The sequence below is a fragment of the Bombina bombina genome, chromosome 1, assembly GCF_027579735.1.
Source record: "Bombina bombina isolate aBomBom1 chromosome 1, aBomBom1.pri, whole genome shotgun sequence".
Lineage (NCBI taxonomy): Eukaryota > Metazoa > Chordata > Amphibia > Anura > Bombinatoridae > Bombina > Bombina bombina.
Window position 1 is genome coordinate 542,936,997 of NC_069499.1, and position 15,712 is coordinate 542,952,708.

At 36.8% G+C, this 15,712-nt stretch overlaps 1 protein-coding gene across 3 annotated transcripts in view; it reads left to right on the forward strand.

Moving 5' to 3' along the window:
- The window catches only part of RAPH1 (Ras association (RalGDS/AF-6) and pleckstrin homology domains 1), a 389,631-nt gene that overhangs the window by 327,802 nt on the left and 46,117 nt on the right, over nt 1-15,712 (forward strand). For all 3 annotated transcript variants that reach the window (XM_053698663.1, XM_053698661.1, XM_053698662.1), the window contains 3 exons: nt 1,694-1,771; nt 7,293-7,452; nt 9,418-9,539. In XM_053698663.1, coding sequence (XP_053554638.1) covers nt 1,694-1,771; nt 7,293-7,452; nt 9,418-9,539 — 360 coding nt within the window. The remainder of the gene's footprint in view (nt 1-1,693; nt 1,772-7,292; nt 7,453-9,417; nt 9,540-15,712) is intronic.

Consider the following 15,712-nt stretch of genomic DNA (forward strand, 5'->3'; position numbering starts at 1 on the left):
TAATGTTGATGATCATGCACAGAGAATACTTCCCGAAATATTTAGTTGTATCTCAAAACAGAATGGATGTCAAAATGTTTTAACAGGGTCATTAAATTTGGATTTTGTTGGTAGTAAGACATCACAAATGTTCAGTACTGTAAATATAAAGTAACCTGAAGTTAGCACATGAAATGTGGTGGAACTACATCTCCTTATTAATAAAATATTAATCTCATATTATGTTTCATAGCTTAATGAAGCAATTGTCACAAGAAAACAAAGCCCATATGTGTGCAGTCAACCTAAAAATGCATGCTTGCAGTCTAATTTGAGCATTTCAGATATTGTTTCAAGCTCTATCCATTGGTCAGACCTTTGGAAGTAATGTGGTAGAGTACAGTGCAACATTTACAAATGTCCATCAATTCTGAAAGATACATCATTGTGCAAAGGACAGATGTAGTGTACTGCACATTGGAGAGAGAGAAAATAGAAATAGAGAAGTCTTGTGGAGTTTATAAAAGTTACTAGAGAATGTCTTCCTGGAAACCATTCTGGAAGTAAGAAAATAACTTACTGTGAATAGTTTTACTTTGAAAAGAAGACCTATTTAAATAAAATGGCAGTGCATGTGACTATCTTAGAGTTTCCTGTCTATAGACCAACTTCAATGTCCAAATTTATTGTGTTTATACTGTGTGTATAATATATATATATATATATATATATATATGTATATTTTTTTTTTTTTTTCCTTTTAGTCTGGGTTGATGTTACCTATGGTATGTGGTATTTGTGTTATGTTGTGTGAATTTTATCCTGTTGCATACCTACAGCTTATCTGCTGTTTTAATTCTTTTTCTGTTTTATTTTGTGTAGTAACGTTTCGGGACCAAACACTGTCCCTTACTCTGAGGAAGGGACAGTGTTTGGTCCTGAAACGTTACTACGTGAAATAAGTGTTTTGCTGACAGTGTTATCTGAAGACCATTGAGTGCTTACTTTCTTGGATTCTACATTTTAATAACAGCACCCTGGCAGTTGTGAGCGGATGGTGGGAGTGCATACACACCATCTGTTGTGTGTATGTGTGTGTGTGTATATGTATGTATATTTATATATATATATATATATATATATATATATATATATATATATATATATATATATATATATAGCATTACAGTATGTGTAATATATTTATATTATACATACTGTTATGTGCAATATATACGGTGTGTGTGTGTGTGTGTGTGTATATGTGTGTATATATATATATGTATATATACATACACACACACACACACACTGTACTCCACATCATTTTTTTCCAGCCTGCTGGCATTATGAAGTAGTCGGGTGGGGGCAATGTAATACTTTTCCACATTATAACATTTTCTGTCATTTCAGTTATAAATGTTGCTCTTTAGCTGTCCAATGCACAAATTAATTGCATAAGTAAACCTTAATTGATTAAATGATAATTTGAGCAACAAATATGGAAAACCATTTAATATTTACTAATGTTATAATGTTATCTGAATTCTGGATTACATTTTAGCTGAGTGGTCAGTATAATCAGCTGGGTAGTGCACCCGCTAAAAGGGCACTGGGGAGAACACTCATATTTTTATATAAATTTTGAGCCTTCACAAAACTACAGGTTTTAGGGAATGCAATATTCTTTAATATCTGTCTTTTGTATTCACAGGAGGAACAAGCTGCCAAGATAAAAGCAGAAAAGATTCGAATAGCTCTAGAAAAGATTAAGGAGGCACAAGTTAAAAAGGTACGTCCTTTTAAAGTCCTTATTCAGAAACGACTTCACTGCAGCAACATCCCCCACCTGAATAAAGGCGCTAATTGCTCTACTCTTGCTATTTTATTTTTCAGACAGCAGTTGCAGGGGTGGTGCTTAAAAGGACAGTTTAGTCAAAATTAAACTTTCATAGAAACATAGATATTGACGGCAGATAAGAGCCATAGGCCCAGCAAGTCTGCCCGACCTTACCTAACAGTATAAACTTATCTAGTTCGTAGGATAGCCCTATGCTTGTCCCATGCATTTTTAAAGTCCCCCACAGTGTTTGTTGCTACTACCTCTTGAGGAAGTTTATTCCATAAATCAATCACTCTTTCTGTAAAGAAGTGCTTCCTCAAATTACTCCTGAATCTACTACCCTTTAGCTTGAGCTCATGACCCCTTGTTCTTGAATTTTCCATTTTATGTAAAATACCCACAGCCTCAGTTTTACTAAACCCTTTAATGTACTTGAAAGTTGCTATCATATCACCTCTTTCCCTTCTCTCCTCTAAGCTATACATATTTAGGTCATTGAGCCTATCCTGGTAAGTTTTATTTTTTAGACCATGTACCATTTTGGTAGCCCTCCTTTGCACAGATTCAAGTTTGTTAATATCCTTCTGAAGATATGGTCTCCAGAACTGCACACAATACTCAAGATGAGGCCTAACTAATGATCTATAAAGTGGCATAAGAACCTTACTATTTCTGCTGCAAATACCTCTACCAATACATCCAAGCATTCTGCTAGCCTTACTCGCTGCATTACTACATTGTTTACTAAGTTTTAAATCAACTGAAATAATAATTCCCAAGTCCTGTTCCTCGTCTGTAACAGTCAGTAAAGTGTCATTGAGTCTGTAATTAACATTTGGATTTTTCTTCCCTAAATGCATTATTTTACACTTTGCTGTGTTAAACTTTAGATCCCAGTCGTTTGTCCAATCCTCCAATTGTTGTATATCACTTCTCATTTCATGATTCATGTAGGGCATGCAATTTTAAACAACTTTCCAATTTACTTTTATAGTCAGTTTTGCTTTGTTTTCTTGGTATTCTTTGTTGAAAGCTAAACCTGGGTAGGCTCATATGCTAATTTATATGCCCTTGAATGCTGCCTCTTATATGCATTGTGACAGTTTTTCACAGCTAGACAGCGCTATTTCATGTGTGCCATAAAGATAACATTGTGCTCACTTCAGTGGTGTTATTTTTGAGTCAGCACTGAGTGGCTAAAATGCAAGTCTGTCAAAAGCACTGAGATAAGGGGGCAGTCTGCAGAGGCTTAGATGCAAGGTAATCACAGAGGTAAAAAGTATATTAATATAACTGTGTTGGTTATGCAAATCTGGGGAATGGGAAATAAAGGGATTATCTTTTTAACCAATAAAAATTCTGTAGTAGACTGTCCCTTTAAGCTTTTGTGGACTTTTCTAAAGGTCCGATATATTGTGACCTGGACAGTAGCCTGTAATTTCGAACCCCTTTTTTGGGGCGTATCTGATTACATTAAAGTGAAGGTAAAGTTACCTTGATGTGAAACTGTAATAATATTAGTTCCCCAAAATGAATATGAGTTTCATTCATAAATTGTTTTAATTGTGAGTCTAAAGTAAGTTTTTGCCATTTTTACTCACTTTTTGTTGGTCCGCAAATTCAACACGTTGATTTTTTTTTCCCCTGGGCTTGTCACGTTTTTTTATGAGCCAATTTAAAATCTGGCCGTTAGGCGGCCGTCAATGGACGTCATCTGCCTCCCGGATGATCTCTGCATGTGCTAAGATTAATTTATTTGTCTCGGACTCCACTTGTGCTCCCGTTTCGCGCATGCCTATTGGTATTATGGAATTCCCAAAATACTTAATAGTCTTCCTACAGATGGCATGCGCAGTAGTGAGATAAATCTCTGCTTTGCGCATGCGCAGTTCAATGGATAATCATGAACGCGCTTTGGAGACACGTATAGAGCGAGTGGGACCGCTCTATATGTCACTGAATAGAAAATAAGGAAATAGCGGTTGGGAGGAGTCAAGATTGGAATGGTAAGGAATTCTAAAAAATATTTATTTCATAAATAAACAACAAATGGTGGGAAAAAAGTTAGCGATTACCTTATTAAAATAATGACACATATTAAATATATATATATATATATATATATATATATATATATATATATATTAGATATTTTCTGCAGTGTAGGATCCCCTTTTATCCCCCAACATCCCTGATCCCCCCCAAACAGCTCTCTTACCCTCCCACCTCTACCTATTTGATGCCATCTTAGGTACTGGCAGCTGTCTGTCAGTACCCAGTTCTTTGCTGCAAATTAGGCCGATTTTTGTAAAAAAAAAATAATATATATATATATCCTTTTTTTCTGTAGTGTAGCTGCCCCCCCTCATTACCCTCTTCCCTCCCTCTCCCAAATCCCTTTCCCTTAATGGATCCCACATAATATCCCCCTCATTGCCTTTCCTCCCTCCTCACTTCCCGGCTCTTATTTTTTTTTTTTTACCCTGCTATGTAGTGATCCTGCCATCCTCGCGCCCCTTTCAGCGATGGGCCGCCCACCTGCCTCCCTCCTGTGGCCCTCTCTGCATTGGTAACTCTGCAAATCTATTTCTGCAGTGCCCCAGTGCTATTTTGAGCGAGATCGCGGTACAAAGATGCCCAGGACCGCAGCTACGTACAGGGTTAGTCACTGGTCCTTAAGGGCATAACGACCAGCGTTGTACAGGGTACGACGCTGGTCATTAAGGGGTTAACATGCAACTAAATGTGTTTACTTGTTACAACCCTTAAGGGACCACTAAATACAGTAGATTTGCATAATCAACAAATTCATGATAAAAAGACAATGCAATAGCACTTAGTCTGAACTTCAAATGAATACTATATTTTTTTTATGACAAATTTCAAAGTTATGTCTATTTCCACTAAAACTGTATCATGTGACAGCCATCAGCCAATCACAAATGCATATACGTATATTCTGTGAATTCTTGCACATGCTCAGTAGGAGCTGGAGACTCAAAGTGTAAATATAAAAAGTCTGTGCACATTTTGTTAATGGAAGTAAATTGGAACACTGCTTAAAATTCCTGCTCTATCTCAAGCATTAAAGTTTAGTTTTGATTTGAGTGTCCGTTTAAGGCACCTTATAACGTACCCAAGCCTAACTAGTATTACAATTCTTATTTAACGTTCTCACTCTGTAGAGGTTGCTATGACATTGTACCTCATCACTTAGGAGATCTAGTCTACACCTAACTATCTGGCCATTTCAGTACCTCTTAAAGGGACAGTCTACAATAGAATTGTTATTGTTTCAAAGGATAGATAATCCCTTTATTACCCATTCCCCAGTTTTGCATAACCAACACAGTTATATTAATATAGTTTTAACCTCTGTGATTACCTTGTATCTAAGCATCTTCTGACAACCCCCTGATCACGACTTTTTATTTATTATCTATTGACTTGTATTTAGTACTGTGTTTTGCGAACTCTTAAATAACTCCTCGGGCATGAACACAATGTTATCTATATGGCCCACATGAACGAGCAGTCTCCTGTTGTGAAAAGCAATTAAAAAAGCACGTGATAAGAGGCTGTCTGTAGTGGCTTAGAAACTTAGAGGTTTTAATGTTATAAAGTCTATTAATATAACAATGTTGGTTGTGCAAAGCTGGGGTATTGGTAGTAATGGCATTATCTATCTTTTTAAACAATAACACTTTTAGTGTAGACTGTCCCTTTAAGTGGACAACTTATTCTTAACCTTTACTTTGCATGACAAAGCAGCTAAATTATCATTAGTAATTTCACCTCTGAAGATATAAATCAAATTTAGAATCTGAGATAAGGACATTACAGTTTTTTACATTTGCGGGCTCACGCCCAAGGGGAGAAAACTTTATGGTAACTGGGGCAACAGTTACCACCCATGATATATAACCATGACATTTCTCAGAGTTGAAGCAAGCCTAAAACTACTGTCTAAATATTTAATAGTAATGCTTTTTATTATGTACTAGATTAAACAATTTTTTTCTTCTTTCATGATTCAAATAGAGAATACAATTTTTAACAACTTTCCAATTTACTTCTATTATTTAAATTGCTTCCTTCTCTTGTTATCCTTTGCTGAAAGGTTTATCTAGGCAAGCTCAGGAGCAGCACAGAACCTAGGTTCTAACTGCTAATTGGTGGGTGCATATATATACCGATTTTCATTGGCTCACCCATGTGTTCAGTTGGAAACCAGTAGTGCATTGCTGCTCCCTCAACAAATGATACTAAAGAGAATGAAACAACTTATATAATAGAAGTAAATTATAAAGTTGTTTAAAATGTAATTCTCTATCTGAATCATGAAAGAAACATTTTGTGTTTCATGTTCCTTTAAATTCTTCTCATTACTTGCATACAGTTCTAATTTGATATCTGTATCTTGAATAGGTTATCCATCAGCATGTCCAGTATTATTACTGCCCAATCTGCAAGAGACAATTTACTGGGACAATTGTTTTTCTGTACAATAATGTTTTTGTCATGGAGGATGTATGATAGGTTTGTTGCCTTTTGTCTCTTAAAACGTGCAGTGGTATTTGCTTTGTTGATGACCTTGAAGAATTCTTTCAGTTGTCACAAGATATTAAAACCTTGTAGACAGAATGGGATAAGATCATTGAGGACAGTCTTGCCATAAGCCTTCCATAAGATATTTTGTTTCTGAAAGCTTTACAAACAATTTAAACATAATTATTAAAGGACCATTAAATACAGCATATTTGCATAATCAACACATGCATAATAAAAAGATGATGCAGTAACACTTGCTCTGAATTTCAAATGAGCAGTAGATTTTTTTCTCTGACAAATTTCAAAGTTTCTTTACATTTTCATGTCCCCATGCGACAGCCGTCCGCTAATCAGAGACTCGTGTATACATTCGGAACTTTTGCACATACTTACTAGAGCTGGTACCACAGATAATAGACGGAAATTGTAAAGTTTATTACAACTGCTTACACTATCTGAATAATTAAAGTTTAATTTAGACTTTAATGCCTTTTGAAAGGTTAATTAAACACTATATACATTTTCTAAGCATAGTACTGAGGTTATTCCCCGCCCCCTCAAGTCATGGGTGCTGCCATGTTGAAATCTAGCTTTCACTACACTCCAGTGCTGACCTGTTTGCACATGTGTAGCAACTCTCCTTCAGATAGCTGTAGTGTGACCTAGAACTAAATATGGGTTTAGCTCATTATTTATTATATGTTGATTTTATGAATACTACTTGGCTGACGTCAGAATTTTTGTTTCATGAGTGTCCCTTAACACAGCATTTTTATTTTTAAATATGTATTTATTTTACAAGTCAAGTTATGCATATTATATTTAACTGTAAATGTATTATTATGTCAGTATCATTGCCTAATAAAGTTTCCCATCCTTTGCGATTTATTATGATCGGCTTTGCCTTTTCCTTGAGCAGCTGGTGATCCGCGTGCACATGTCCGATGACAGCTCAAAAACTATGATGGTGGATGAGAGGCAAACTGTACGGCAGGTGCTAGACAATTTGATGGACAAATCCCATTGTGGTTTCAGCCTTGACTGGTCACTGGTAGAGACTGTCTCGGAATTGCAGATGGGTGAGAACTTCTTAGTATATGACAGTCTTGGTAAATCTTGATTAATGTGTGATTCTTCCATGTTAAATGGACATTTTTCCCCTTTAATGTCCATTTTACCTGCTGCCTGTATTTCTTATTTGAAATAGCTGTGTTTGCCTTTTGTATCCCCACCTATACTGAAAATAAGAATAACAAATGTTTTCTCTGTAGAAAAGCTATGTAAACAGAAGACAATAACACTGATTAATCTCCCAGTGGAGGTATGAGGGAGTGAGAGATGCTTGTGCCATAATTATCATTTCAATACCTAACATGGCAGTGTTCTCCCGAGGACCTTTTAAGCGGGTGCACCACCCATCTGATTTTGCTGACCACTCGGCTAAAATGTTAGCCAGTATTAAGCTGAAATTTGCTAATATTAAAAAAAATCAATTTTTATTGCACAATTTATCATAGCAGAAAATATATAATATTATAAAATATTACAGTACTCCCACCCGGCTGGGAACATTTTCTGTGGAAAACACTGTATAGATAACATTAGCAGATCTGCTTTGCTTGCAGGCTCAGCCCACTGTTATGAGCTTGTCCTAGGTGATGAATTTAATGAGAAACATCAGCTATTTCAAATACAGAAATAAAGACAAAATTGTTGTTCATTTTCTGTGATTGATATGAAAAAGTAACATTTAAACATGAGCATTAGCAGGATGTACCTGTCAGCCAATGAGCATTAGCAGGATGTACCTGTCAGCGAATGAGCATTAGCATGATGTACCTTTCACACAATTTGTATTAGTAGGATGTACACAACTAAAAGTAACTTAAAAAAACATGCAAAATAAACACAGAACATAGTATTATGCGGGAAGCCATGGGACAAGCTTTGTAACTATATTATTGTATATTTTTGTTTATTTCAAATTATATGGATTAGATTGTATTATTTCTTGCTATATATCGATTTTACATTTCTTTTTTGAGTTTTAATAAATTTGTTTTTAAAAAAACACTCAAAAGAATTTGAACATGTTTAAATACTGCCATTTTACATGAATGATCGAAAAATCTTTAGTACAAGTTCCCTTGAAAATATCCGGACATATCTACTAGAATTGAAAATGACTGTGTTAGGTTGAGGTCCTGACAATGTGAAAATCATGATATCTTTTAACCAATATTATTTTAAAAGGATGCTAAAAATAACTTAAAATAAGAATACTTAAAGGGATACTAAACCCAAATTATTATTAAGTTTTATTCATGATTCAGATAGAGCATGCAATTTTAAGCAACTTTCTAATTTACTCCTACTATGAATTTTCTTCGTTCTCTTGCTATCTTTATTTAAAAAGCAGTAATTTAAAGCTTAGGAGCCAGCCCGTTTTAGGTTCAGCACCATGGATAGCACTGGTTTATTGGTGGCAACATTTAGCAAACCAATCAGCAAGCATAACCCAGGTTCTCAACCAAAAATGGGCCGGCTCTTAAGCTTTACATTCCTGCTTTTTAAATAAAGATAGCAAGAGAACAAAGAAAAATTGATAATAGGAGTAAATTAGAAAGTTGCTTAAAATTTCCTGGGTTTAGTGTCCCTTCAATCACTGTTGAAAACAGATTTTAAATAAATGATTACGTATCATTTATAGGTATAGGTGGCACTAATGTCTACCAGCTTGATTCTTGCTGGCTTGGAAAACAAGCAGACAAGAAAAATGTATGCAATGTTTCCAATTTAAACAATTTTTTGGGGTATTATAGATTGTTTGGCTTCAAAAAGAAAGATACACGAGAACTTGTGCATTTGCAGGAAGGTGGGCAGATGCTCCATCTCTTGAGCAATAGATTACCAGAGAATGTATTGGCCATTGAATTACATTATCAGGGACTCACCTAACATCTGTATATGGTTTTAAGATTCCAGTTCTAGTTTTTGTTTTTAAAAACAGGGTTTGACACCTTCTTATCCCATTCTATCTACAGAGAGAATCTTTGAAGACCATGAAAATCTAGTGGAAAACCTTCTGAATTGGACTCGGGACAGCCAGAATAAACTTATGTTCGTGGAACGTATTGAGAAATATGCACTTTTCAAAAACCCTCAAGTAGGTGCAATACATTTCATCTTGAAATATAAAGGATAGCATACTGACAGCTTGAGTGAGTTGCTTCTATTGACAGATGATAATGATTTCTCAATGTCTAGACTGAAAATATATATTCTGCTTTCATTCTACTGACTGTGTTCTATATTTGTCTCACTAAATGTCTGTTACATGGAAATCCAACGCTCCCTATATAGGGGGACCAGTTGCAGCTCTTGTTTTACCATTTACATTTTATTATTGTTATTTTTGTCATTTATATGTAAAGCTCCAGCAAATGCTGTACCTCTAGGTATATGATGGCCCTGATTAATGCTAAAAAAGAAATACAGCTAATACAGAAAAAAACAAAACAAATTCAACAGGAGAAGGACCCTGCTCCAAAAACCTTACAGTCTACAGGTCAGCTCTTCCCACAGATAAATTCAGGCCGTCCAGATCTTATTTCTGAGGTGTTGACTACATTCTCTTTATGAAAAAAATGAGCGGCTCTTATTGCACTTACATACACTTTGGGATAAATTACAAGTGGAGCACAAAATATTGCTTTAGCAAATTTGCCCATTTGCGGGAGCGTGATCCACTTGTAATCTAGCCCTTTATTGGCACATGGTAATACAATGTAATTTAACTGAATTCTTGGTGGAATTGTCTTCTGTGTGTCCCATAAAACATCAACAATACCCTAAAACCAAAAAATAAAAAATATAGATTTTTAACCATGAACATTTGTTTAAGTGGAAAAAAGGGCCAGACGAAGTTTTAGTTTGAATGTTGTTCTCTTGATCAGGCCTTTTATTTGCACTTCAGAAAGTGCTGTTTATAATTTGCTTTGACACCTGGATTGCCTATAGTATTTAAACTCTTTATTGCTTAATGAGTTCCTGGTAATCAGACATGTGGACATTTCTGAAACAATATCCTCTATTCACAAGAAATATGTTTACTGCAGATATGGTGATGGCCGATGTCATAAAATTGTCTCATAAACTCTATTTAGAACCAACTGACAATACTCAACAGGAAACGTTATAAAATAAAGCAAATGCTTTGCTAACATGATATTTTTGAGCGTATAGAGAACGTGAGCTACTCAACTGTGGCTTGTGCCCTTCCTTCAATAAATTCAGTTATGAGGACTTATATGGGACTTCAATAATAGCGTTGCTTTAGAATATATTGCTTGTGATAAAAAGACATGAAGCGCTTTGAGATTGTAATATAAAACATGTAATTATGCATATTATGTATTGCACTTTCATTGTTTTCCCCCACAAGCTTAACTCTATCTGTCCCTCAGCAGAGGCGATAAGATACTTTAAAACCAGGCATCTTTAGTAAAAAAATTTACCATGTCTGGCGTGGTAGGGGTGGGAGGAATATGGCCATTGAAAGAAATTCAGCAAACAAGGTGTTAATATATTCAGAATGTTTTTACTCTTGGCAAGTATATTACTTTAGTATAAAACCAAGGTACAAGCTGTTTCTGTCTCTTTAAACAATGTACAAAGCCAATATATATTACATTGTCATTTTACTGTATACATTTCCATTATATTATAGCTTTCTAACCTAGACATTACAGTGTTTGTTTAATAATATAAACTCACCTTAAAGGGACAGTGTACACCAATTTTCATATAACTGCATGTAATAGACACTGCTATAAAGAAGAATATACACAGATATGGACATAAAAATCCAGTTTTAAAACTTACTTAGAAGCTCCTAGTTTAGCACTGTTGATGAGGTTAGACTGTCCCACCCACTGAAATTGGCTGAGGAAGCAGGAATAGCAGACCCCCCTTCCCTACATATAATAAGACAAAACCAGTAGTCTGTAGACATCAGTATACATCTAAAACAGATGGGCTTTATAAATCATCTACAAAACATTTATGCAAAGAAAGATCTACTGTACAATGTCTTTTTAATAGTAACACTCACCAATTAAAGACACAGTGAACTCAAAATTAAACTTAAAGAATTCAGATAGAGAATGTACTTTTAAACAACTTTCCAAATTACTTCTTTTCTGAAATGTATTAGTTCTCTTGGTATCCTTTGTTGTAGAGTAAAGTTAGGTAGGCTTAGAAGAGCTTAGGAACATGCATGTGTCTTTAGCAGTCAATGGCAGCAGTGTTTGCAACTATGTATAACATCACTATAGACATTGTTGCAGACAGTACTGCAGTGCTCACTCCTCAGTTAATTCATGTGTGTGAGCTTAATGTTATCAATGTGAAACACATGAACTAATGCCCTCTAGTGGTGAAAAACTGTCAAAAAGCTTTCAGATTAGAGGCGGTCTTCAAGGTTTAAGACATTAGCATATGAACCTCTTAGGTTTAACTTTTAACTAAGAATACCAAGAGAACAAAGCAAAATTGGTGATAAAAGTAAATTGGAAAGTTGTTTAAAATGACATGCCCTATTTGAATCATGAAAGTTATTTTTGGTCTGGACTGACCCTTTAAGAATCATAAAGAGACATACATTTCTTCTGTTATGTGTGATCAGTCCACGGGTCATCATTACTTCTGGGATATAACTCCTCCCCAACAGGAAATGCAAGAGGATTCACCCAGCAGAGCTGCATATAGCTCCTCCCCTCTACGTCAGTCCCAGTCATTCTCTTGCACCCAACGACTAGATAGGATGTGTGAGAGGACTATGGTGATTATACTTAGTTTTTATGACTTCAATCAAAAGTTTGTTATTTTAAAATAGCACCGGAGCGTGTTATTACTTCTCTGGCAGAGTTTGAGGAAGAATCTGACAGAGATTTTTTACTATGATTTTAACCGGAGTCGTTAAGATCATATTGCTGTTCTCGACCATCTGAGGGAGGTAAAGGCTTCAGATCAGGGGACAGCGGGCAGATGAATCTGCATTGAGGTATGTGGCAGTTTTTATTTTCTGAATGGAATTGATGAGAAAAGCCTGCCATACCGTTAAAATGACATGTATGTATACACTTCAGTATTCTGGGGATGGTATTTCACCGGAACTACTGTGTTAAGGTCACTAATCCTTTTAATAACTATTCTCATGTTAAACGTTTTTTGCTGGAATGTAGAATCGTTTACATTGCTGAGGTACTGTGTGAATAAATGTTTGGGCATTATTTTCCACTTGGCAGTTTTTTGCTTTAATTGTGACAGTTTCGTTTCTCTTCACTGCTGTGTGGGAGAGGGAGGGGCCGTTTTTGGCGCTCTTTGCTACGCATCAAAAAATTCCAGTCAGCTACTTTTATATGTCCTGCATGATCCGGTTCATTTCTGACAGATCTCAGGGGTCTTCAAACTTCTTTGAAGGGAGGTAAATTCTCTCAGCAGAGCTGTGAGAATTCTTATAGTGACTGTGTATAAAAAAAAAACGTTGTTTTGTTTTCTTATGTACAAATTTAATTAGTGTTGTTTTTTACTAATGGGAACAAACCTTTGCTAAAACATTCTGGAATTGAGAGCAGTTCTCAATGCCCTTCTGGCTTGGCCCCAGTTAATAACTCGGGGGTTCATCAGGTTTCAGTCGGACAACATCACGACTGTAGCTTACATCAACCATCAGGGAGGGACAAGAAGCTCCCTAGCAATGATGGAAGTATCAAAGATAATTCGCTGGGCAGAGTCTCACTCTTGCCACCTGTCAGCAATCCACATCCCGGGAGTGGAGAACTGGGAGGCGGATTTCTTGAGTCGCCAGACTCTTCATCCGGGGGAGTGGGAACTTCATCCGGAGGTCTTTGCCCAAATACTTCGACGTTGGGGCAAACCAGAGATAGATCTCATGGCGTCTCGCCAGAACGCCAAACTTCCTCGCTACGGGTCCAGATCCAGGGATCCGGGAGCAGTTCTGATAGATGCTTTGACAGCACCTTGGAACTTCAGGATGGCTTATGTGTTTCCACCCTTCCCGCTGCTTCCTCGATTGATTGCCAAAATCAAACAGGAGAGAGCATCAGTAATTCTAATAGCACCTGCTTGGCCACGCAGGACTTGGTATGCAGATCTAGTGGACATGTCATCCTGTCCGCCTTGGTCTCTACCTCTGAGACAGGACCTTCTGATACAGGGTCCATTCAAACATCAAAATCTAACTTCTCTGAAGCTGACTGCTTGGAAATTGAACGCTTGATTTTATCAAAACGTGGTTTTTCTGAGTCGGTTATTGATACCCTGATTCAGGCTAGGAAGCCTGTTACCAGAAGGATTTACCATAAAATATGGCGGAAATACCTATACTGGTGCGAATCCAAAGGTTACTCCTGGAGTAAGGTTAGGATCGCTAGGATATTGTCTTTTCTACAAGAAGGTTTAGAAAAGGGTTTATCAGCTAGTTCATTAAAGGGACAGATTTCAGCTCTGTCCATCTTGTTACACAGACGTCTGTCAGAAAATCCAGACGTCCAGTCCTTTTGTCAGGCTTTAGCTAGGATCAAGCCTGTGTTTAAAGCTGTTGCTCCACCATGGAGTTTAAACTTAGTTCTTAACGTTTTACAGGGTGTTCCGTTTGAACCCCTTCATTCCATTGATATAAAAATGTTATCTTGGAAAGTTCTGTTTTTAATGGCTATTTCCTCGGCTCGAAGAGTCTCTGAGTTATCAGCCTTACATTGTGATTCCCCTTATCTGATTTTTCACTCAGACAAGGTAGTTCTGCGTACTAAACCTGGGTTCTTACCTAAGGTAGTCACTAACAGGAACATCAATCAAGAGATTGTTGTCCCATCCTTGTGTCCAAATCCTTCTTCAAAGAAGGAACGTCTTTTACACAATCTGGATGTAGTTCGTGCCCTCAAGTTCTACTTGCAGGCAACTAAAGATTTTCGCCAAACTTCTTCCTTGTTTGTCGTTTACTCTGGACAGAGGAGAGGTCAAAAAGCTTCTGCTACCTCTCTCTCTTTTTGGCTTCGTAGCATAATACGTTTAGCCTATGAGACTGCTGGACAGCAGCCTCCTGAAAGAATTACAGCTCACTCCACTAGAGCTGTGGCTTCCACTTGGGCCTTTAAGAATGAGGCCTCTGTTGAACAGATTTGCAAGGCTGCAACTTGGTCTTCGCTTCATACTTTTTCCAAATTTTACAAATTTGACACTTTTGCTTCTTCGGAGGCTATTTTTGGGAGAAAGGTTCTTCAGGCAGTGGTTCCTTCTGTATAATGAGCCTGCCTATCCCTCCCGTCATCCGTGTACTTTTGCTTTGGTATTGGTATCCCAGAAGTAATGATGACCCGTGGACTGATCACACATAACAGAAGAAAACATAATTTATGCTTACCTGATAAATTCCTTTCTTCTGTTGTGTGATCAGTCCACGGCCCGCCCTGTTTTAAGGCAGGTAAATATCTTTTAAATTATACTCCAGTCACCACTTCACCCTTGGTTACTCCTTTCTCGTTGTTTCTTGGTCGAATGACTGGGACTGACGTAGAGGGGAGGAGCTATATGCAGCTCTGCTGGGTGAATCCTCTTGCATTTCCTGTTGGGGAGGAGTTATATCCCAGAAGTAATGATGACCCGTGGACTGATCACACAACAGAAGAAAGGAATTTATCAGGTAAGCATAAATTATGTTTTCTCCCTTTCCTTTGTTAACCCCCTGATAGGAGTAAATGTACTCCTTGTCCAGCACAGACTTTGAAGTAAATGACTGTAAGAAGTCCGGCATTTTTCACATAGCCTTGCTTACACATTATGCAGACTTTGAGCCTGATGATAAAAAAAACTCACCAGCATGGAGAGAAATCACAACTGTATTTATTTTTAACCATTATATTACAATGTATGTCTTTCTCCTTCACATCCAAAAAATGTGCATAGCTAGATAAACAGCTCTCAAACTAAAGTTTACATTTATAAAATTCTTTGAGGAACCTCACAGTATGTGGAAATGACTTGATAAGCCCCTCAGAGCAGATAGTCTAAGAATATCGGGCCCTAAGAGACGGCCTCCATATTCACAAGCCTCAGCTAAAAGGTGTTTATGGCTGAATGGTGGAAATTAGAAATGCATTTACTTGTTCCTGATAAACTGTCTGTTATATCTTGTGTCTCATGTCTCCAGTTGGAGTATGTATGTTACTGTAGACATCAGGGCAGCATAGCTTTTAGATGTTTAGATTCTGAAAGCTCCCTCAACCGTTTTTTTATATACATCCACTTCCAGTCTTT